A 22,598-nucleotide genomic window follows, 5' to 3' on the forward strand; every position below is an offset into this window, starting at 1 on the left:
GCAATTTTCATTTTCTTTTTCCCAGAGAGCAGCAGGAGAGACAGTTGACATTTGAGCTGTCTCTGAACAGCCCCTGTCCCTAATTTGAGTTGAGAGCTCACAGGGAGCCACAGACCTGCTCCTTAGCTGGTTTTCTTTTCACAAAATCTTTCAGCCATAGAAAATGAACAAAAGCAGGGCTCCCCAGCCCGCCCAGCCAGACATCCCAGCTGCCAGAATAGGTGCTTGGGAGCAGCTCAGGGGCGCAAAGCACAGCCTTGCTCTGTTGAAGCCAGGTACTGTCCTGGGCAATTGGCTCCAGGCTCAGCTCATGAGGCAACCACCTGGAGCTACAGGCACCCGAGGCAAGGAATGCCTGAAGGAAAGGGGCCAGGTCGTGCTCACCCCTCCTGAGCTACTTGTCCCTGACATCCCCCATGCTCCTGTTGAGCCTGGGTCCTCGGTGAAGCTTCCTCTTTTAGCTGCACCACCGCCAGGTGCCTGTGACCGCCCGGTGGCTGCTTTCCTTTCCGCGCCATATATGGCCTGGCAGGGGGGGGTCACATGCATCCCGGGCCGCCGGCCGGGAGGGGTCGCTGGGGAAGGGGCAGACGGCGGGAGAAAAGGGGAGAGGGTCGGAGGCAGAGACAGGAGAGGGGTGGGGTGGCGGATTCTGGGGCCATGGGAGGCAGCAAAGGCTCGAGGAGCCGAGCGCTCGCCACTGCGCCATGGAGCTGCACTCATGCGGCTGCGGAGGTGGTGGTGGAGGAAGGGACCCACGCGGGGGGCGGGGGGGGGGTGCGAACGCGTCGGAAGCCAGAGAGCGCCGTGTCCCTGCGCTCTGTAGGTCAGCGGGCGCGGGCCGGCAGGATGGAGCCGCAGCACGTGCGCCCCGTGCTTGGATCCCAGAGCCCAGCCTGGGAGGAAATGGTGGGTACCGCGCCCGTGCCCGCGCCCACCCCTCCCGCTTGTCCTTGCTCCCCGCCTCCCCCTCCCGGCCAGGTTTCGTTCCGGAAGGGGTCCGGGATGAGGTCCCCAGTTGCTTCCCAGCCGGGACAGCGCTTCCTCCCGCGCCCTGGCTCCTCCTTGCTCCCCGCCCTAAGCGCCTTTGTCTGGTCGTCCTCTGGATCCGGAGAGGACCATTTCCGCGCTTCATCCTTTTCTCAGCTTTGCACTTTATTTCCTAGAGTGGCATGGAGGCCAGGGAAGTGGAGGGGGCTTGATTGCGCGGTCAGCGGGTGCGGCCAGGAGGAGACGGGGGTTCACCTCTTGACCGCGCGCTGGCAGTCACCTGGGCACGCAGGTTCCCGAGGACCGCTGCCTGGGAAGGCCCGTGGCTGCCAGAAGTCCAGAGCCACGCCTCAGACTCGGGTAGCCTAGGCTGCCCTGAACTGTTCCGAGGGTCAAGGACCTGGCCAGGGATCCAGCCCCAGATAACTTCGCTTTCGCCTGGACCTCACAGCACACGCCACGCGCAGATTGAGTCACTTTTGGGGCTCAGTGTTGCGTGTGAGAAGATGCGAGTCGGGGTCTTTGGATTTATTCCCTAAAATCCATTAACTTATTTCTTGCACCTCAAACTGAACCTTCTGTTATCCATCCATCCATTCAGGGATTCCTCGCAGGAATCCCCGCCCTGCGTAGACGCTTGTAATCTTGAGTGGGCAATGAATTTGGCCCTGCATACCCTATCTATGTATTTCTTACTCGTTTTTGATTGACGTTGTGAACCGTCTCAAAAGCCTGGTCCAAAATTTCTGGCTTCATCCCTGCTGAGGTGCTGTTCCAGTGAAGTTGTCCCAGGGACTTCCTGAGTCTGCTCAGGTGCGCCCTCTGCCTGTTGAGAGCTTGTAGGTCAGGGGCCAGGCTTGCTTCTTTTCTTACCCTTAGACTTCCAGCCATTTTGCCAGGGTACAATTTACTGCCTCCTGCTTCCTGACCTTTCACGAAGTCCTTCGACTTTGATCCATCTGCCACTGCGTTTGTTTTTGTGAGTTTGCACATTAGGTAGCCCATCTGCTCGTGTTCTATTGCGATCATTATTAGGGAGTAAGGTGTCTTGGTTAAACATACAATTCAGTCTTGACATTTTAGATCATTAGGAATGAAATCCAGCGACCTGTTTTGAACTTTACTATATAAAATCTTATCAGCTTCCACCACGTACAGCGGGAAGCTCCAAGTTATGTGTGGTGGTTTTTGGGTGCTGAATGCTAGGACTTCACCGCAGTTAGAAAATTAGAGAACCTCCGGCTTTCTTCTCCAAAGTGCTAAGAAACAGAGTGCTTTCTTATTCTCCTAGAAAATCTTCAGTACTCGTCTCGCAACATGAACGTTTAAAGCTAAAACCTTCACAGAGATGTGAGATGGAGCAGGAGCAGTGGCTAAATGTTGAACTCTTCAAAACTTGGCGTATGTACGTGGCTAAGGCATTTTATTAGTTCAGCAAATATTCTTATCCAACACCTGTCGTGTTCTGAGATTGTTGGGCAAGCTGTTAACTCTCAGACAAGCGTTGTCCCCAAGAACCTTACTTTATAGCTGAAGGTTGACATCTATCCAAGTATGTGTCAAAAAAGTTCTCACGAGGGATTTTATTCAGAACTTTGTGTAATGACTACAATATTTAAGGATTTTTCAAATGCTTTATATAACTACATAAGAAAGTTGTGTTACCTGAACGACTAAAAGAGGAGTGTATTCAAGAGAAAGCAAGAATGTAGTAGAGGAAACAGCTTTAAATGTTAAATTTTCTGGCATGGGGTACAATGGGGTTGACGATTTAATCTAAATATGTTTTGAAGGAACACTGGGTCCATCCGAATCTGTGTTGTTTATGTTTGGGACAGAGCATCACACTGTAGGACAGGCTGCTGTGGGATTTACTCGGTAGGCCAGGCAGGCCTGAAACTGCATGCCCTGCTCTTGCTTCAGCAGAGTACAAGGCATCATCAAATTCCCCAAAATCAGAGTCTTTAACTTTGATTCAGGGATCTCAAGAATCTGAATGAAGTGAGTTCTGGTTTCCTTCAGAATGAATCGATATGACCGCCATGCGGTAGGCTATACTTAGAACATTAATTGCTAGTCTATATATAATTTTAAGAAGCCACACTGTCTGTCTGTCTGTCTAACACACACACACAGACACACACAGACACACCGACACAGAGAGAGAGGGGGGGGGAGCGAGAGCGAGAGAGTAAGAGAGAGAGACAGAGAGAGAGAGAGAGATATCAGATCTAAGCAGTAGAATCACAGCTTTTTGAAGCCCCAACTCTGTGTGCTCAGAGACTCTCATTTTCAAGCTTTGTGTGTGTCCCCTCCCCCCATTGCTTCCTAGTAGGTGGCACAGAACAAGCAGCTGGTACATGCTCTGGCAAACACAACTAGAGACCCAGCTCCATGCCTTTCCCACCAAGATATATTTATCCTCTGAGCCAAAATAAATCCATACTCTCTTAAAACAAAATGAAAGAACAACAAAGAAAGCAAACCTGTTTTCACTGGGATTCCAGTTCTGAGTTGGTTTTTCAAAAAACTTTCTTAAAATTTAAATATAGGGAATTTAATATTTTACCATACAAACTTGACTAAATGGGATTACTGTGTTATCATGGCATGTGGCAACATGTATGCAAGAATTTGCTCTCTCTCTCTCTCTCTCTCTCTCTCTCTCTCTCTCTCTCTCTCTCTCTCTCTCTCTCTCTCTCTCTCTCTCTCTCTCTCTCTCTCTCTCTTCCCCTCTCTCCCATCTATGATATATTTTTCAGTGAACACAGTTTGAGTTTCAAGAAGATTGGATCTTGTAACAAAGGGTATATTTTAATGTTTGAAGCTATATGTGATCACATTGACTAACAGCACACATGTGGTCCAGGCTTATAAGAGAATGACAGTAAAAGAGCCATTAGCTAGAATCCAAGTACCTTCTGCCCTGCTTTCTATTAGAGGTAGGGACCAAAGAAAATGTTGGGACACAAGTTGAAGTAGGGGAGAGAAAGGAGGTGATGGGAATGCCTGGCCTGGTTCTGCCTGCCTTTAATTTCAGCACTTGGGAGTACTCAGAGACAAGTAGATATCTGTGAGTTCAAGGCCCTGCAGGCTCTTCCTGGGTGTGCTTCCAAGCATCAGTACTTGAGGCAGGTGTTCCTTCTGCATCCATATTCATCCTAATCTGAGTTTTCAGGAGTATTTTATTTCACATTTAGATGAATAGGGGAATTTTGAGAAAGAAATGAAACATTCCTGGGGAAATTTTTGAAAATAAACAATCAGTTCCCCATGGGGGAATTAGTAATGAGTTTCCAACCAATCTAATGGAGGTCTTTGGAAGGAGGAGGTACTGAAAGGATTCCCTTCAGTGTTAGGAGTGGCTCCTGGAAAGTGCAGCATGAATTGTGAGGAGAGCTAGTTAGCATGGTTGCAGTGTCAGCTCCCCATGACATCAGCAGTTCCTTCCCTAGACATTCTTTTGTATCCTGGAGAGGCCTGGCATGGTTTGAGATGTCACCTGTGTTGTGGCAACACCAACTGCTCTTGGACCACTTTATGCACCGTCTTTCCTAATCATCCATAGATATGTTGGCCAGAGGAAGGATGCTACTTAGGAGAAAGAATGGACACAAGTGAGAGGAAGAAAGATGACCCTTGACCCTCAGGCTAAAGCATCAAGAAATAAATGGTCCTTGAAAATGTGCCACCATAAGTATTGGTCAGAAGATGGGAAAATTCCTGAAGGAGACCACAGTCTGTTTCTGGGTCTTCAGGAATTGGGACTCAGTAGTTAGTCTCTCTGGGAAGCTGTTGTCCTGGGTGTTTCAGGCTTCTGCTCTTACAGGGGAAATGGGTTTGAACAGGACAAAAGTGAAAGCAGCAGCAGGCAGAGGACTGTGAGTGAGATGTCAGCACCTCAGGGCTGGGCATCACTGTCCTTTACCCCAGGGACTCCATTAGGTGAACTGTCTTTCCAGCTCTCCTAAGAAGGAAAGAAATTGGCTTCCCAGGGAAGACCTTTCATTTCTCAGATGTCACAGAAGAACGTCTCTGAACAGTGTTCCCTAAAAGTTGCCCACATAGGTAGCAGGTGTGGGTATCAGTTTGTTCTCTAGTCTAGCCACTGGACTGTCAAAATAGTGAGCCAGAGTAGAGACTGGTGCTTTCTTGCCAACTCTGGGCACACTGGGCTTTCACGCAGCTGACTTGTTGAGTCTGGGAATGCGTTGTGCTCTTGCACTGTTTTTCCATCCATAGTCTTGTTTCTAGAGTGACCTGACAGGAGATATGGGCATCTCCACACCATCTTGGTGCTTGTGGGCTATGATAGTTTTCTGATGGTTTCTATACCAAAAGCTTATGGACAGTACTGCCTAATTAAATCATACGCAGCTATGAATAAGCCTGAGGATCCTGTCCTTGGTCACATGATGCATGTGCAAAGTGAAATGAAAGAGGAATGACTGGGTCACATGCATTCCTGTTTTGTCAGATGTCTGTATAGGACTCAGTGTTCTGTCAATGCTCTGAGCCTTGACAGTATGTATATTCACTTGTGTTCATCTACCCATAGGGGCTGCTGGTGTACTACCATCATCCCCAACACTCCTGTTCAGAAGATGGGTGAGGAAAGTGGAAAGCCTAACCACTCAGCCGATGACCAGTGGGAAAAATGAGCTACAAGATCACCTGATCTTCATCAGTGAGAAAGCTTTGCACAAGAGGTATTTTTCATTATGTCAAACATCATGGTCAATTTCTTGAGTCTATGGTATGGCCTACAATTTATTCTTATTAAATTTTATGGTACTTGGAGACTGTAACTCCAGGGTGTCACTGTGCCCAACCTTTTCTCACTAAACATTCTCACAGGCTGAACTTGAAGTCAGAGCAGGAGTGAGCTGCGGACAAAGGGTATTCTATTTTTTTTATATGAAAATGAAAGCCTACAACTGAGGGATTGAAGAGGATGTGATGTCTCAGCATGTATTGATAGAGGCACTGACATGTGACCGTTTGAGTGAGATATTAGTTGCTGTGAGGTTTTGATTGATTGTTTGCTTGCTTGAGTTCGTTGTTTGTTTGTTCGCAAAGCTTTGTAATTGTCTGGCAGGTGTTGCTTGCTGAAGCTTCCTATATCACCAGGAAAGCTTGGTCCCATTTGGTCCATTCTGATAAATGATGGAAGGTCTTAGGCTCATTAATACTTTTCTCAGATTTTGGGTCTTATAAACAGAATGTCCTCTGCATTTCCTCTGGATTCTATTTAAATTGTACTTTCTCATTCTCCCTGCAAACACACCCTGATTCTGTGTGCATGCATGTGTGTGTGTGTGTGACTCTCTCTATATTCTGGTCATAAGGGTATGTGGTAGGACCTGAGGAATTGCCTGCCTTACAGTCTGCTGACAATGCCAATGCTTAGGACTGGAAACCATACTTCAAGCAACAATGCACTTGCATTATGTGTCCAACTTGATGAAATATTTGAGTTCTGTGGTGAATTCACCATGACCTCCTCATTCTGGGTAATTCTCCCTGAAATGTGGATTATATAGTTTGGCCAAATTCATAGGACTAGGCCAAAGATCAAGAGTCCTTGTTCTGAAAGAAAAAAAAAAGGAGAAATGTCCTCATAGTTTCTGTATACCCACACCTGTGCCATAAACTACTGAGAGTTTAGAGACCTCGTCTGTCCCTCCAGGCCTATGCGGGAGCTCAAACAACCAGAACTCTAACCACCTGGACACCCAGCCTCTGGAGACCTTTGGACAAGATAGCAAGATTAATAAGCTTAGATGATCCTAGTACATAGGAGGTAGAAGGTAACATACTGTGAGCTTGGATAGTTCAGAATCCATCCTGGATTCAGGTGACCCTTGAAGCCTGTGTTCTTGGGACTCTTTGCTCTTGGGGCCAGGCCCAACCACAGATCAAATCCTTACTATGAAAAATTGAAAGTGGAGACTAAGCAGGTAATGTTGGACCTGCAGAGCTTACAGAATGTGTACACTGAGGCCTCAGAGACATTTGAATTCCTGGCAAAGAGAAAGGCTGCTATAGGTAACTGTCTGTCTTGCTTGGGAGCACATGAGCTGTAGAATTGCCATCTCTGCTTTTGATCCTGCACAGGAGACTCTCGAGCTCTGGTTCTTGCTTTCTGCCACTTCACACAGGAGCCTTTAGATTTTTCTGTTGTAAACCTGTGGGTTGAAACACTTTTTGGGGTAAAAAAAAAGGTCAAAGGACCCTTTCACAGAGGTTGTGTATCAGACAATCCTTTATCTCAGACACTTCTATTATGGCTTATAACAGTACAAAAATTATAGTACCCAAGTAGCAATGAAAATAATCTTAAGTTTGGGAGGTCACTGCATTAAAGCATCCACAGCATTTGGTAAATTGAGAAACCCTGGTCTTGACAGAAGAACTATTTGTATCATGTGAGGTCTTCTTGACCCCCGGGGCTGAGTCAGGATCTGTAGAGAGCTAGTTACCAGCAGACCCATGTATAGCAAGTGTTCCCCTTGTTTCTCCTTTCCAATTCATAGTGCCTTTGCCCATTCCTTCGTGATGTTTCTCCATTAGGATGGACAGGTAGGGACAACTGTAGTCCACGTCTTCTTTTTAGGAAACATGGATCCCTCTTAGTGTTGGGACTTTTGGAAGTAGCATGAGTGTTTCTGGAATTTGCTGTTCTCTAATTTTTGCTTTCTGAGTGCAGCTCACCTAGATGTCCTGAGTTCTTATCTAGGTCTTCCTGAGAACCAGGGTCTGGTGGGGTTGATGGTGTTTCTTATAAGTTAATAGGAAAAGGATAGCAGGGGCTTTGTATGCATTGGGTGTTTGCAGAAACCTGCAGAGCCACCTTCTGATGGAACTGAATCAGCTGAAGAAGAAGGTAGACATGCTGAGGAGGCACAGGAATAAGAAAGTGCTGGAAGATGAGGCACTGGTGCTGCAGTACTTGTGGGACTTAAAGGGGCTCCATAAGGACCAATAGGAAGAGGCCAGTGTCTTCCAGAGTCAGGAACAACAGGTAGAGACAGGCAGCTTTGTCAGGCTAATGGTTAGCTCCATCTGCCCTTGTAACTTCTAGACGAGCTCATCCACCTACCTGTGCTTTCATCCATCATCTTACTCATCCACACAGCAATCTAAGTACATACCTCATGACAGCCAATTGTTCAGGTCTATGTCCAAGCACAAATATTTCTGGGGAATGAGCTTCTTGTGAGAAAGTGGATTATCAGCAAGCAAATCCACCTCTGCTTAATACTTCAGCCCAAAGATGAGTACAGTTCAATAATACACCACACGCCTACAGGGTTCAGTGCACAGAGCTTTAAGTGAGTGAAGTCAGGGCTTGTGGCTTATTTGCTTGGCATCAGTCATGTAATTCACATGTGAGAAGCAGCTTGCAAGGGTGGGGGGAATCCCTTTGCAAATGCCAAATGAGCAGTTCTTGATGTCATCTTTTTTGGGGTGACATGTGGCATTTCTCATCTTTGCTGTCTACATTTCAAGACAATCTTTTTAATCTGCCCAGGACAGACTCACACTGACTGAACTCTGACTAGCAGAGTGTTAGCCATGTTTTTTGTCAATGAGACTGGAGTATTCTCCTTTTCTGTAGATTGCATTCTCCTGTTGACTGGATGACTATGGATGTGGGTAGGGATTCTGACAAGCTAGGGACATGGTGTCAAGAGATTTAAGATTGCAAGAGGAAATTTTATGCAACCACTTCAGCATAGTCTGGCCAAGCAAAGCATGCTCACCATAGCAATTGTATCTTCCACCTTTTGTTTAGCATAGTGTAAGATACCGCTCAAATTGCTGGTATGCTATAACTAAACGAATGTGTTCTTGCAGCACGAGGTGCTTTTTTTTGGTATTTTGCTCTCATTTACATACTCTGTGTGTGGTGGATAGGCTGCTGATATGTGTGTTTTTGTGTGTGTGTATATTTTCTTTTTTGTATATTATAGGCATGTGGTATTTTTTTTTTCATGCACTTTTTCATGCATTTTCTTCATTTTCTAGAAGGTCTCATTGGGTTTCATTTTCAGCCTCTGTCTTGAAATACTGTTTGCTCTTTCGCCCAGAAGCTGGCTGCTTTGCTTGCCTGGCTGATCATCAACCACTGGTATCCTTTGTAAACACTTGCATTTTTATTCCAGTGTGTGCATGCTTTTTGATACCCCTCCACTAAGAACACATACTCTAATTATCAGGAACAGGATAGTCTGGAGCAAAGGCTATAGTACTGCTGAGCAGAAGGACCTGGTCATGCAGAAGAAGAACAAGCAATAAAAAAAAAATCTGGTCTTGCTTGGTTGTCTCTCAGATGAAGTAGGAACAAAGCCTGGGAGGATCCTGTGGAGTGACTTTTGTGGGCTTCTTTCTGCTCATGGACAACCTGATGGTCACAGCCAGAAAGAGAACACATCAGAGTTTGCATGGATCTAGTCTTCAGGACCTTCTGTCCGGGAAACAATATGTTTGATACTCAGTGAGTGTCTTCCTCCATTCCAAACTCTCTGATATGTTATGAGCTTGCTGTTTTTGAACACACAGAGATCCTCCTGTTTATAACTTTTAAGTGATGGGATTTAAAGGAGTGCATAACCATGGTTGGAAGAAACTACACTTTTATTGAGAAATACTGCCTGTAGACCTGAGATTGCCACCCTTGAACCCGGGTCTCTGCAGTTTCTGCCTATTTCTAGTGAATAGTGTTCTCTGGATAGAGAAGATTTAGGAGGTAGCTGGATGAACCCAGGCAGAGCCTCTGCTGCAGGGATGCCTAGAGCACTTCAGAGGAGTGTTCTGTAACAGAGTCCCATAAGAGCCAGCATACAGCATCCAGAGCTAGTCCTAAGTCTAACACATCATAATGAAAGTCATTTTTAAACAAACAGGATCACTTTCCCTCCCAGGTCCTTCCCTCCCTCCCTAACATGGTAGGGGGCAGTTGGTGTGGGGAGAGGGAAACCTGATCTGGTATTGGTAGAGGGAAAATGACTGAAGTCCTGATGTCTGGCAGAAAGAATGTAAACAGGCAGCCTCAGGAAACTGGACCCCCAGAATGCACCAGAGGCAGTGTCTTTTGCTTTGCAATTTTGTGAGGTCCCATTTGTCGATTCTCAATCTTACAGCACAAGCCATTGCTGTTCTATTCAGGAACTTTTTCCTTGTGCCCATATCTTTGAGGCTTTTCCCCACTTTCTCCTCTATAAGTTTCAGTGTCTCTGGTTTTATGTGGAGTACTTTGATCCACTTAGACTTGAGTGTTGTTTAAGGAGATAAGAATGGATCAATTTGCATTCTTCTACATAACTGCCAGTTGTGGCAGCACCATTTGGTGAAAATGCTGTCTTTTTCCCACTGGATGGTTTTAGCTCCCTTGTCAAAGATCAAGTGACCATAGGTGTATGGATTCATTACTGGGTCTTCAATTCTTTTCCATTGATCTACCTGTCTGTTGCTGTACTAGTACCATGCAGTTTTTAGCACAAGTGCTCTGTACTACAGCTTGAGTTCAGGCATGGTGATTCCCCCAGAGGTTCTTTTATTGTTGGGAATAGTTTTTGCTATCTTAGGTTTTTTTTTATTATTCCAGATGAATTTGCAAATTGCATTTTCTAACTCAGTGAAGAATTGAGTTGGAAGTTTGAATCTGTAGATTGCTTTCATCAGGATAGCCATTTTGACTATATTAATCCTGCCAACCCATGAGCATGGGGGATCTTTCCATCTTCTGTGTTCTTCTTCAATTTCTTTCTTCACAGACTTGAAGTTCTTATCATACAGATCTTTCACTTCCTTAGTTAGAGTCACGCCAAGGTATTTTATATTGTTTGTGACTCTTGTGAATGGTGTTGTTTCCCTAATTTCTTTCTCAGCCCGTTTATCCTGTGTGTAGAGAAAGGGCATTCATTTGTTTGAGTTAATTTTATATCCAGCTACTGCACTGAAGCTGTTTATCAGGATTAGGAGTTCTCTGGTGGAATTATTAGGGTCACTTATACATACTATCATATCATCTGCAAATAGTGATCGTTTGACTTCTTCCTTTCCAATTTGTATCCCCTCGATCTTCCTTTGTTGTCGAATTGCTCTGGCTAGGACTTCAAGTACTATATTGAATAGGTAGGGAGAAAGTGGGCATCCTTGTCTAGTTCCTGATTTTAGTGAGATTGCTTCCAGCTTCTCTCCATTTAGTTTGATGGTGGTTTTCTGTAGATTGCTTTTGTCATGTTTAGGTATGGGCCTTGAATTCCTGATCTTTCCAAGACTTTTATCATGAATGGGTATTGGATTTTGTCAAATGCTTTCTCAGCATCTAATGAGATAATCATGTGTTTTTTTTTCTTTGATTTGGTTTATATTGTGAATTACGCTGATGGATTGCGTATATTAAACCATCCCTGCATCCCTGGGATCCAGCCTACTTGGTCATGATGGATGATTGTCTTGATGTGTTCTTGGATTCGGTTTGTGAGGATTTTATTAAGTATTTTTGCATCCATGGTCATAAGAGAAATTGGTCTGAAGTTCTCTTTCTTTCTTGGATCTTTGTGTGGTTTAGGTATCAGAGTAATTGTGGCTTCATAGAAAGAATTGGGTAGAGTGCCTTCTGTTTCTATTTTGTGGAATAGTTTGAGGAGAGTTGGAATCAGGTCTTCTTCGAAGGTCTGCTAGAACTTTGCACTAAACCCGTCAGGTCCTGGACTTTTTGGGGCTGGGAGACTATTGATGACTGCTTCTATTTCTTTAGGGAAATGAGAGTGTTTACATCGTTAATCTGATTCTGATTTAACTTTGGTATCTGGTATCTGTCTAGGAAGTTGTTTATTTCATACAGGTTTTCAGTTTTCCTGAGTATAGCCTTTTGTAGTAGGATCTGATGATGTTTTGGATTTCCTCAGGTTCTGTTGTTATGTTATAAAGAACTCAAGTAGATAACCTTCATAAGAGCTAAGAACACAATCTAAAAATGAGGTAGAGAACTAAACACAACATTCACAACAACTCATCTTGAATGGCTGAGAAGCACTGAAGAAGTGTGCAACGTCCTTTTTTTTTCAGGTAAATGAATATCAAAATGACCCTGAGGTGGTGTCCAGCGTTATACTTTCCAGTGAAGAATGCTAAGATCAAAAAAACTCATGTGAAAGCATATGTTGGTGAGAATTTGAAGAAAGAGGAACATTCTTCCATTTCTGGTGGGACTGCAAAGTGCTATGGCAACTCTGGAAATCAAAATGGAGTTCCTCAGAAATTTTCAGATAGATCTACCTGAGAGCCAAGGACCAACCTTACTGGTGCATGGCCTGCTACTTTCAGTTTTCACTTGATGGCTTGTTACTCAGATTTTCTTATTGGGCTATGACTTTGCTCTTGTCTTTCTGATTCTCAAGCAGTTCTCTGTTCTTACACATTGTTTTGAGGTACCTCTAGCCACTGGGACTTATTTATACCTTCAAATCCCTCTAAATTGGGGGACTTCTAATACTTGGAGAAGCTGAGTGACAAAAGCAAAGTATGTTGAGCCCTTTGGTGTCCAGTGCACACGAATCTATGGGAGTTTAGATATAATAATCCTCTAGAACAATCTTTAGGAAAGCAGCAGTATGCTCTCAGGTCCCTGTGTGACCTCAGTTACCTTTGCCAGCTTTGTGGGCTTCTCTACTGCTGGTCTGAGAACAATTGGAAACTCCTGGAATAGATGTCTCATATCTCATTTCCTTTGTCCTTGTTAGTATACTGATGGGATTCGGTTTGATGGAAATATACTCTCAAGAATATTTAATAAAACCAGTGCTTCTTACGGACCATCAGGATGAAGTACCAAGTTCAAGGACAGTTCTGCAAGAACTGCTCAAAGACAGCCAAGTGGAACAAGAAGAAAGCCAAGCAGAAGTCATTCATTCCCAGCACCCTCAGCACCTTTCTCCAGGACAGGGTCACTCAGCTTTGGTAGAAGAAGGGATGACCTGAGATAGCTGCCACATATTCCCACAGAAAAGAAGCAGCCAGCAATATTGGGGAAAGAATATAGGTGTCAGGGGCAGAAAGCAGAGTGTAAAGTGAATAAATAAAAAGATATCAATAAAAAATATTTAATTATTTAAAAAAATTGGACAGAATGTATTGTTCTAGTAACTCTAGTGTGTATACACAGGCAATAACTTTAACACCCAGAGAGAATAGATGTTGTAAAGTAGGGTGCCTTTGGTATTGACATAAACTAGGAACATAGCAAAGATAAATAAAAAAGAAAGATGTTTGTCCCATAGATCCATTATTCTTCTCAAGTCTAAGTGTTTGTGCTCACTTTTACCAGAACTCTGGAAACCTCTGTTAATCCAGGTCTCATGGCTTATCCAAAGTACAGTCCTGAACTGGCTGTGGCCAAGGGTTCCTGTGTTGTTGGCTGACATCTGCCTCAGGCTTCAGAGGCACTGGAGGGGCAGTGTTGGCCTTCAGGTGGCAGCCATTACAGGTCCCCTACCATACCAGATAGCGAGTCTTCCACAGATGCCTGACATCTCAAAAATAGAAGCTTGGGTATTCCAAAGATTGGGATGCCACTCTACAGTCATGATGAGTTGATTACGTGAGACCATACAAGTTAACTAATGTCTGTATGACTGTTTTCTTTATTTGAAAGTGAGTAATGAGATCATCTCAGGAGTGGTTGCTAAGAATAAAATCACTGATTAACATAAATGATAGGACTGTACAGAGCATGGGCTTAATATTCTGGGTCCAGTGCAAATAGCTGGGAGAGTTCAAAAAAAAAAAACCAATAAAAGCAACAGGAATACAAACAACAACAATTGTTTAAAACCCTTTTGAGTGCTGAGATTACTGGCATGTACCAACTGTGGCTAACTTTTTTTGTTTTTATAATTAACAACCAAACATACAAACAAACAAACATCCCTATTCCAATTGCAGCAGTTTGCATCAGAGAGAGCTGTGTGACACTGCATGCTGCTTCCTTTCCTCAGATAGCTCAGGTCGTCAGTCCTATACCAGGTCAGCTGGACCTAAGACAGTGTAGTTGAACTACTTGCTGTCATGACATGATTCTACAACAATCCTTTCCTTGGTAAAATTGAGCCTCTATAGAGTAAGCCCCATGTTGTTGGAACCAGGACCCTTTAGGCCAGCAAACACACAAGCCACCCTTAGTGAAAGAGAAAAGGAAAAATCACATTGGAAAAAAATATGCGCCCTAATTGTAAGAAAAAGCCCTCATCTTTGAAGCCATCACCTATCTCCCCCTGATTTTTGAGCTCTGCATATTGATATTGTGTGGCTCAAGAAGGTAGTGAAATTCAGATGTTTTCTGAAAGAAGATATACATGATTTTTCACTCTTAAATCTGTGAGGTTAGGGGGCACAGGTTCAGCAAAGCCAGCATAAGAACACAAAAGCCAGAGATGATAATGCCAAAGGGACAGCATCCTGACCTTATAGACACATTAAAATTGAGGTTTCATCTCAATTCAGGTCATTGCACTCCCAGCCCTACCTTCTGAGTATTATATTTGCTGTGAGTACAGTATGACGTTACAACCTGCAACACCCTCATTTCTCAACTTAGCAATTCTGGAAGACAGATATTGGAGAAGTAATTGCTATGAGGCTACAATGCAGTAATGTACAGTCCAGGATGACCACTACTCTCTGTTGCCCACTTAAATTGTCTGGTTGTATTTGAGAATGGGAGCATGTGCAGGATAATGTTTTGAAGAAGGGACAGCAAGTTAACCATTTATATTTGCCCTGTAGATGATTCCGTATGTTCAAAAGAGTAGGGAGTTTTCTTTGTAAAAGATAGGGTTGTAAACCAGAGATTTTGTGAAACTCATGTATATATACATATATATATATATATATATATATATATATATATATATATATATATATATATGAAAAAATGCCCACTGTCAAGGAATACACCGTTAGAAAATATTGTCCATGTTTTGTACAATTAAACCTATAGGAGAAAGATATTTGCCTCTGTGAGACAGGAAAACCCTGGGAAATTGGAGTGTATGTCACATGAATTGACACAGCTGGTATATTTACTGTTGTGAAACATCTACTACATCCACAGTCCCTAGAGTTTTGGGTGCCAACAAAATCTCTTAAGCATGTCAGAGTCCTAACCAACGTTCCCCCTCAAAAGCACATGACATCTAATGAAGCAGTAGAATTCTCCAGCTTTGGAAGGAGAGGTTGCCAAAGGGGATCCCACGGGTCCATGAGAGGCTCCAGGAGAGGCACCCCAGAAAAGGACCAAGCTGGGCAGAACTAGTTAACAGGTAGGTCATGGCAGTTGCTAGTGACATCATCAGTAATGCCTTCCTTGGAGAATCTCTTGTATCTAGGAGAGAACTAGAATCTTCTGTGTTGTCACCTGTGTTGTGGTGACAGCAACTGCCTGTGGTTCATCCCTTCTGTTTGCTCTGGGTTCACCAGCAGGAATGTTTTCCTGGCTGCTCAGGCTATTTCAGAAAGAGAATGGCGATGAAGGAGAGACCAGACCAACAGAGAAGGAAGAGGGAATCCTTTCTCATGAAAAAGGAAGAAGGAAATGGTTCTGGAGAAGGCACAGTGAGTCCTGGGCAGAGTTGGGGAACTTCCTGGTAGAGGTAGGCTTGAGCTGGGCCTTCCAGGAGTAGGTCTTACAAGCTGAAGCCTTGGACTTTGCCAATGTCAGAAAAAGAGTCAAGAATTTCTGATGATTAGTTTGACAGAGCCAGGAATTGACAAACCTGCAGCTACTTTTCTGGGAGCTATTTAATTTCATTTTGAGTGGCAAAAAATGTCAGGAGTGGGCACTATGAGAATAACAGTGTGTCCTTTCATGGAAGGGAGTTGAAGCACTTCATCTTCCAGATTACTGTAGGTAACTTGAGTCTCTGATGAAAAGAACAGAGAAGGATGCTCCCCTGGTCATGTCATGTGGTGAGGACTCAGACACTTTGGATTTGAAGACACACGATTAATTAGTGCTTGATAGTGCTAAGCACTATGAACTTCAGCATTTCCCTGCGTCCCATCTGATATGACCTGACAATGTTCCCCATATCTTTATGTCTGAGGCAGCTTATACATTTCAAGGCAACCGGGCCTGTAACAGGGAGTGTGGCATATGTCTGACAATGGTGGTTAGGAAGAGGAACATAGCTTAGCAAACCAGCTGGAAGATAGCTTTTCTGCTCTTTTAGGAATTCACTGTCTTTATCTCTTCTCTCCCTCCATCTTCTTCTTGGGACTCAGAATGGTCTCCCCTGCCCCTGGGCCATCAAGTATGCAAATTCTTTTGTGTTTACCTATCTGCAGGGTCTGCTAGAAATACTTCAACCCAAAATTCCAAAATGACTAAGAAGAGATCAAAAATAAATGAACTAGAAGAACTGAAATTGGATATGAGGAAGATCAGCAATGACATTGAGGAAATGTGTGGAATCCTAAACCTTTACATGTATGAGGATTTGAACTACAGGTAGGAATTATGCCCAGTACCCTGTTGACTGTATTGTGCCATCTGTTAACCCAATTTCCTTCCATGAATGGAGTGCGTCATCTCCCATCATTCAATTATGTAGCCCTGACAGGTGTTTAATTGTTGGATAAACAAGGTGCTGTGTGTTTATTATCATCTTCTTTTGTACTTGACCTTGGGGTTTTTGCATTCTGATTGTTGCTGTGAACAGCTAGAATGTCCTGCTCACACTTACTGTCTCTCAGTGTGTGAATGCAATGCCTGCAGGCTTCAAGGCTTTACTCTGATATTGTTCATTATATTCTGAGAGATGGCACCTGTCTGGATTTATTTGGCATTCTAATTGTGTCTGTGTGTGTGAACATAGTTGCGTGTGTTTTGTTCAGGACTGGGGCTCTGGGACCTTTGATGGGGTCTGAGGATTTGTGTGATGCACAGTTTGCAGGTCCTGTTAGTGTTGAGTCCATAGAGGTCCAAAGTGATCACCAGGGAAGTTTGCTCCTGGTGTTTCCTTGTTGTCACACAGGAATCTCCTGGAGGAGATGTGATAAAGCCTTTCTCCTGTAAATACTAGTTGTGTCCTCTGGGAATTCACATAACAACAGGAACCAAGGAATGAGATTCCCTGCCTTAAAAATAAGAGGAAAGTCATTACAGATATCTACTGGACCCTTGCCTGTGGCACAGTGTAGTGTAAAATTGTCATAGAAGTACTCTATTCCTACATGCTTGCCCGGGAAGCCCTTGAAGGTCAGCTAGCTCCATTTGGTCTCCTGGCTCTGCTGTCCTCTGCCCAGGATAGTAAGTTTAATTAGCACCTAGGGGACCCAGTTTGAATGAGCCAGGATGTGGCATGCACTTGGCTTGGGTAGTACATGATATAGCCTGTTTGCACATGATTATTGATTCCTTAATTCAGCATATTATTTGCTTCTTGGGCCATGCCACAGGATGAACACTGAATTCAACATCATTAAATCACAACATGAGAAGACAATGTTGGATATGAATAAAATGATCCAGTCAATAATTGGTTCCATGCAGTACTCTAAGGAACTGATAGAAGATAACTATTCCTACAGGTGAGTCAGTGACACAAATGAGACCCCCAGAACTAGGCAGGGAATGCTTCTGTCCTTTTAGGACTTTGAACAAAAGCAAGGGTTCTGCTTCTATGCTATCTGTTTTTTATTTAGGAACCCTGCCCTGAGGCAAGGGTCTTGGATTTGTACCTCTTGGACACAGGTGTCCTAAGTGTGAAGAGTGTCCAAGACCCTCCAATCTTTATTCTTCCAAATTCAAGATCCTCTACATAGAAAACTTTTCCACCATGCTGGGAATATCCAGGAACCCTGAACCTCTGGGTTTCTGACCACAGATTAAAAGATCTAGGATTCCCAACAAAAATGTAAAGATTGGACACCTGTTTGGTCGTCTCACCTCTCTCAGAGGGGCTAAGCCCTCTCCCTGCTGAAGGTTTTATGGTACCACAGACCTATAATCAACCATGAGGAACATTTCCTCTTCTGTCATGTATATGGTGTACTCTTGGTGTCAGGGTTTTTAGAAGTTTGTTGAGTCCTGTGGAATATGGCTGGTATCTTGATATGACCTGCCTCTGTTTGGTGCTCCTATGTAACTGTGGACTCTTCTGGGGGCTGTCTGGGAATCAGGGCCCTTGCAGGGATCATAGGACTTGTAGGAGTGGCAAGCCAATGGAATCTGGCTGGGAATCACCAATTTTTCTTTGTGGATCAGCATTAAGGAGGACCACCTCCTCCGTGAGTGCACTCAACTCCACGAAAACGTAAGGATATTACTGAATGAGAACAGAAGGCTGCTGGTGGAGCAGGCTGGCCACAAGTGTCCTGTGGGGAAGAAAAGAGGTTCTCTGAGGAGGCCAGCAAGAACATCTGTGTCCCAAGTGCCAAGGAACAGCAGGTAGGATGATGTGTATGAGAGGCAGATTGCCCTCATGTCTAAACATAAACATAGACAATCAAATGTAATAGTCCACCAACTTCTCTAGGCACTCACCTATGTCTCCTCCAAGTGTTTGTTTATGTGATCATCTACAGGGCTCTCTGTGGTGGTAGCCTGGTTCAAGAAACTGCATATTTGGCATGCAAATGTTCCTGCTCTGCTATAATCACTAAGGGAGATAGGTTGATTAGACATCACAACACTATATGCCTTAAGTTTGAAGGGTGCTGTGTTGGAGCCCTTCTTGAGAATAGCAAGAGCTTTGAGGGAAGAAGTAAAGGCCTGTAGCTCATTTGCTTTACAGGGAACTTGTGAGATTCTAGGTAGGAAATAGTTTGCAGGGATGACAGCCTAGTTTAATTGACAAATAAGTGGATTTCATTACTGTCTTTTGGCGGCTTTTCTATTCCCCCCTTTTCTGCTCTATCTCAAAATGGTCTCTTCAGGCTTCATATATCTTGGTTCACACTGAGAGAGCCTGAGTAGCAGCTTGTCAGTTCAATTTTCTTTGAGTGCTGTTGGAGTGGTCATTCCTGGGCCTTAGAGTCTGGAGTTGGCTGGATGACCAGAGATGATAGAAAGGCTTCACACAGGCTCAGGTTTGGTGTGTGATTTCTAAGGCTTCATGAAAAAATTTCTTAATATATGCCCCCAAATTGGACCATTGTTAGATGTTTCCCTCCCCCCCTCCCCCCAGACAGGGTTTCTCTGTTCAAACTGGCTGTCCTGGAACTCACTCTGTATACCCGGCTGGCCTCAAACTCAGAAATCTGCCTGCCTCTGCCTCCCAAGTGCTGGGATTAAAGGAGTGTGCCACTATGACCCCGCTTCTCTCGTGCTTTTTCTTCCTCTAAAATAATCGCAGAGTCCTTGGGTCTCCCTTGAAACATTACCTCTGCATAGTCTGAATTATCTTGGTCCTGATCCATAACAGATACCTCATTGTTTTCTGCTCAGTTATGATTTTATGTGAATAAGTCTGCGTGTGCTTGTGTGTGTGTCTGTGACTTTGTGTCTGTGTGTTTCTTTTTGTGTATGCATGGTTTTTCCGACCTGTGTCTCAATCAGCCTCAGTGGAGGTTGGGAGAAATGAGGACCTTCACACAGTTCTGGTAGTATAAAACTGGTTATGTCTGTTAGAAGCCATGTTCAGAAAGTGGAAAAGAAGTCCTCTTTGACCCAGTGCTTCCAGAACAAGGAGGAGTTATCCACAGAGTCTAGGTGCTCAGGGTTGTAGTGGCCCTCAGAGCAGCCCTGAAGGGAGAAGTTATCCTGATGTCCATCTGCTGAAGTTTGAAAAGGCCCTGTGTGGTGCAGCCCTTCCATGAACTCAGTGTGAGATAATCCATGCAAGCATTTGTCCTTCAACTAGTCAGCCTTATCCTACTCAAAATAGCCCTGACACAGTCACATTCTGGGGAGAAAATGTTTCTTTTGGATCCTGGTTATAGACAGTTCCTATTACTCTGGGCTCATGCCTTTGGACACCAAGTCAGTCAGGTGATGGAAAAGGGAGATTCTATTGGAAGAAACTGTTTACTTTGGGACAAGTCTGAAACAATGAGCAACAACAAGAGACTGGTCCATCACCAACATGTGAGCCTAGGCTGGGAAACAAACCTATTCTACACAGCCTTGGGAACTTGCTGAGCCAGATTGGATAATAGGACAAGAACCCTGATTCCCAGACCGGTTTATGAGTGGAAAGCATATCACTGACTGCGCTGCCTATATACTATGCCCACTAAGTACCTTTCCCATTCAAGATTTGTTTTTTATTCCTGCAAAGTATCCTGGGAGATTTTTATATTTGTATTAACTGCGAAACTAAAAAGGTCACTGCGATACAATATGCTTGTATTGCATAAACCTAAATATTATGTGTGTTTGAGAGTATGCCCTGCAATAGTCATAGATGTACAGGGGTGTTGTTCTGTTTCTTCATGACCATCACTTTTAAGGTTCATTGCCCAGCCTTGGGAATATTTTTATTTAGCACACTCTTGCAGATTCTAGGAACCATGAATTACCCATGGGTATTGTGTTGTATGGTGTCTCTGGTTATTTGCAGATAGAGGGATTGACAAGAGGAACCCTGTGAGGTTCCTGACTGGAGAAATAATCATAGCCTTCACTTCAGTTCAGGGCACACTCCTACCCCATAAGGAATCCACATGGTTTCTAGGTTGCACACATCTCTCTTGAACTCACATTCAAACATTGCTACAATGTTATTACTCAATATAATATACCCGCACAACTGGGGAAATGTGGTGTTTTTTAGAACTCCAGTATAATGTGTAGCTGACAGTTCCAATTCTAGCAGTTTTTAAAAGGTGAGAAACAATTCCAAGATCAGGTTCTCTATGACACTTGGGATGCACGTTATGATCTTAGCTGATAGGACATGTTGGTTTGTCCAGCTGAATAGAGCTGTTCTGGGAGAGACAGCTCAATTGACAAATGCTTAACCGGCCTTTGTTTCTTTCTTCCCTACTTGTGAAATAGTCCAGCAGAAAGCAGAACATGGCACAGACCAGGACATGATCTCCCTCAAAGAGAAGTGCTGGAGGAAGAGCACTGAGTGTGCACAGGAAATACACCACTGTTGCCTCTCATCCCTAATAACCATGGCTGTAATGGGCTGTATGCTCCTCCTTTATTTTGTTTCTTTGGTATGAACAGGCCTTAATTTCATCTAGCCTCTGGCCCAGGAAGAGTGCACATTTAAAGGGACTCAGAGAAATGCTGAGACACATCAAGAGCTGCTGGGCATCCAGGAAGAATCTGAGTGCAAATTTATCTTTTCCTGATGGGTCATCATCAATAATTACATGGAGATCAGTCAACAAAATTGTAAAACCTTGGATCCAAGTCTACAACATGTGTTCTGCTTTGACTTGGGAGGCCATATCCTTCAGACCCACACTCCAAAAGGAGAGTGTTGCTTAAATTTCTCCTGCAAAGATTTTTACCTGCAGGAACTGCTTTTCTACTAAGTTGCCAAGGACAGCCACAGGCTGTAAGGCTGTGCTACAAAATGAGCAGACTAAGAATTTTGCTTTGCACAATTTTTGTGGTTTGATTTTGGTTTGAGTTTTGATTAGTTTAGGTATTTGGTTTTTCTTGTTTTCATTCAAAGTTTTGTTATTTATTGGTTATTTATTGTTCTTTTAAGTAATTTGATATTTTGATAAGATTATACACAGTACATATTGACTGTCAGCTTTCAGTTACAATTGAGTACATTGCATTTATTCTTATAACTAACACAGTGATCTCCAACTCTTCACTCTAAGAGCCTTGTTATTTCAGGTGTGATCATGAAATCCCACAGATATCAGACCCAGATGGATCTCTGCACTCTTCATGGGACTTGGGCTCCATAGTTTCTCCTGAGCCAGACTGAACTACAAAGTCCTTCATACATTCAGTATGGAGAGTATGTCCAACTGTCTGGATAGGAACTTAATGATGGAAAACTTACCCATGCTGCATCGTTGCTGTCAAATATTTAGCTACTGTGAAAATACTGTGGATGATGGTGTTGAACGCATTAATGGCAAATACATCAGTTTTTCTGTAATAGCTCTCATTAAATCAAAGCATAGTCTAAGGGAATAAAAAGCTGTCAGAAAACACAGCAGTGTATGCTTCTGCTTTCCTTCAAATATACAATCACTGGAAACTGCAAGTAGAGATAATAAATTCCACAATCTTTTGGGGGATAGGTTTCTGTGGGGGTCCTTCAATGTTCATTTTATTACTTTATGATTCACCTGTGTCTGCCAAAAAACATCATTCAAAAACAATGAAGATTGTAATTAGGTATCATCCTATAAAATCCTAACAAATGCCTTTTTTATTTGATATTTTCTTTACTTACATTTCAAATGCTAAACCCTTTCCTAGTTTCCCCTCTGAAGATCCCCTGTTTACTACACCAACCCCTGCTCACCAACTCACCCACTCCCTTCCTCCTGTCCTAGGCATGCCCCTCTACTGGGGCATAGAACATTCATAGGACCAAGGACTCTCCTCCCGGTGATGACCAACCAGGCCATCCTCCTCTACACATTTACCTAGAGCAATGAGATCCATCATGTGT

The 22,598-nt window shown here is 43.7% G+C and overlaps 1 protein-coding gene across 10 annotated transcripts; it reads left to right on the plus strand.

Moving 5' to 3' along the window:
• Positions 1-155: 155 nt before the first annotated feature.
• On the plus strand, positions 156-22,131 carry Gm3173 (predicted gene 3173). 10 transcript variants are annotated; one of them, XM_011244774.3, is made up of 9 exons: positions 963-1,969; positions 2,282-2,395; positions 5,549-5,699; positions 12,070-12,167; positions 15,481-15,612; positions 16,345-16,507; positions 17,458-17,589; positions 18,266-18,448; positions 20,999-21,074. In XM_011244774.3, exons 4-9 carry the CDS (start codon positions 12,074-12,076, stop codon positions 21,072-21,074), a joined length of 780 nt encoding a protein of 259 aa, XP_011243076.1. In that variant the 5' UTR covers positions 963-1,969; positions 2,282-2,395; positions 5,549-5,699; positions 12,070-12,073. The 10 variants fall into 10 exon arrangements, with proteins under 10 accessions (XP_030103983.1, NP_001361089.1, XP_030103979.1 ...); NM_001374156.1 differs by lacking the exons at positions 963-1,969; positions 12,070-12,167 and adding an exon at positions 485-909 and having other exon boundaries at positions 15,478-15,612; positions 20,999-22,131; NM_001374157.1 differs by lacking the exons at positions 963-1,969; positions 2,282-2,395; positions 12,070-12,167 and adding an exon at positions 315-476 and having other exon boundaries at positions 15,478-15,612; positions 20,999-22,131.
• Positions 22,132-22,598: the final 467 nt, after the last annotated feature.

Source organism: Mus musculus, chromosome 14, assembly GCF_000001635.26.
Source record: "Mus musculus strain C57BL/6J chromosome 14, GRCm38.p6 C57BL/6J".
Lineage (NCBI taxonomy): Eukaryota > Metazoa > Chordata > Mammalia > Rodentia > Muridae > Mus > Mus musculus.

Excerpts from the sequence above, each read along its gene's own strand:
- Gm3173 (XM_011244774.3), top strand. The coding sequence starts at position 12,074 with ATGAATATCAAAATGACCCTGAGGTGGTGTCCAGCGTTATACTTTCCA. Across the intron at positions 16,508-17,457 it reads TATGAGGATTTGAACTACAG|GATGAACACTGAATTCAACA; the intron begins GTAGGAATTATG and ends GCCATGCCACAG. Across the intron at positions 17,590-18,265 it reads GAAGATAACTATTCCTACAG|CATTAAGGAGGACCACCTCC; the intron begins GTGAGTCAGTGA and ends TTTGTGGATCAG.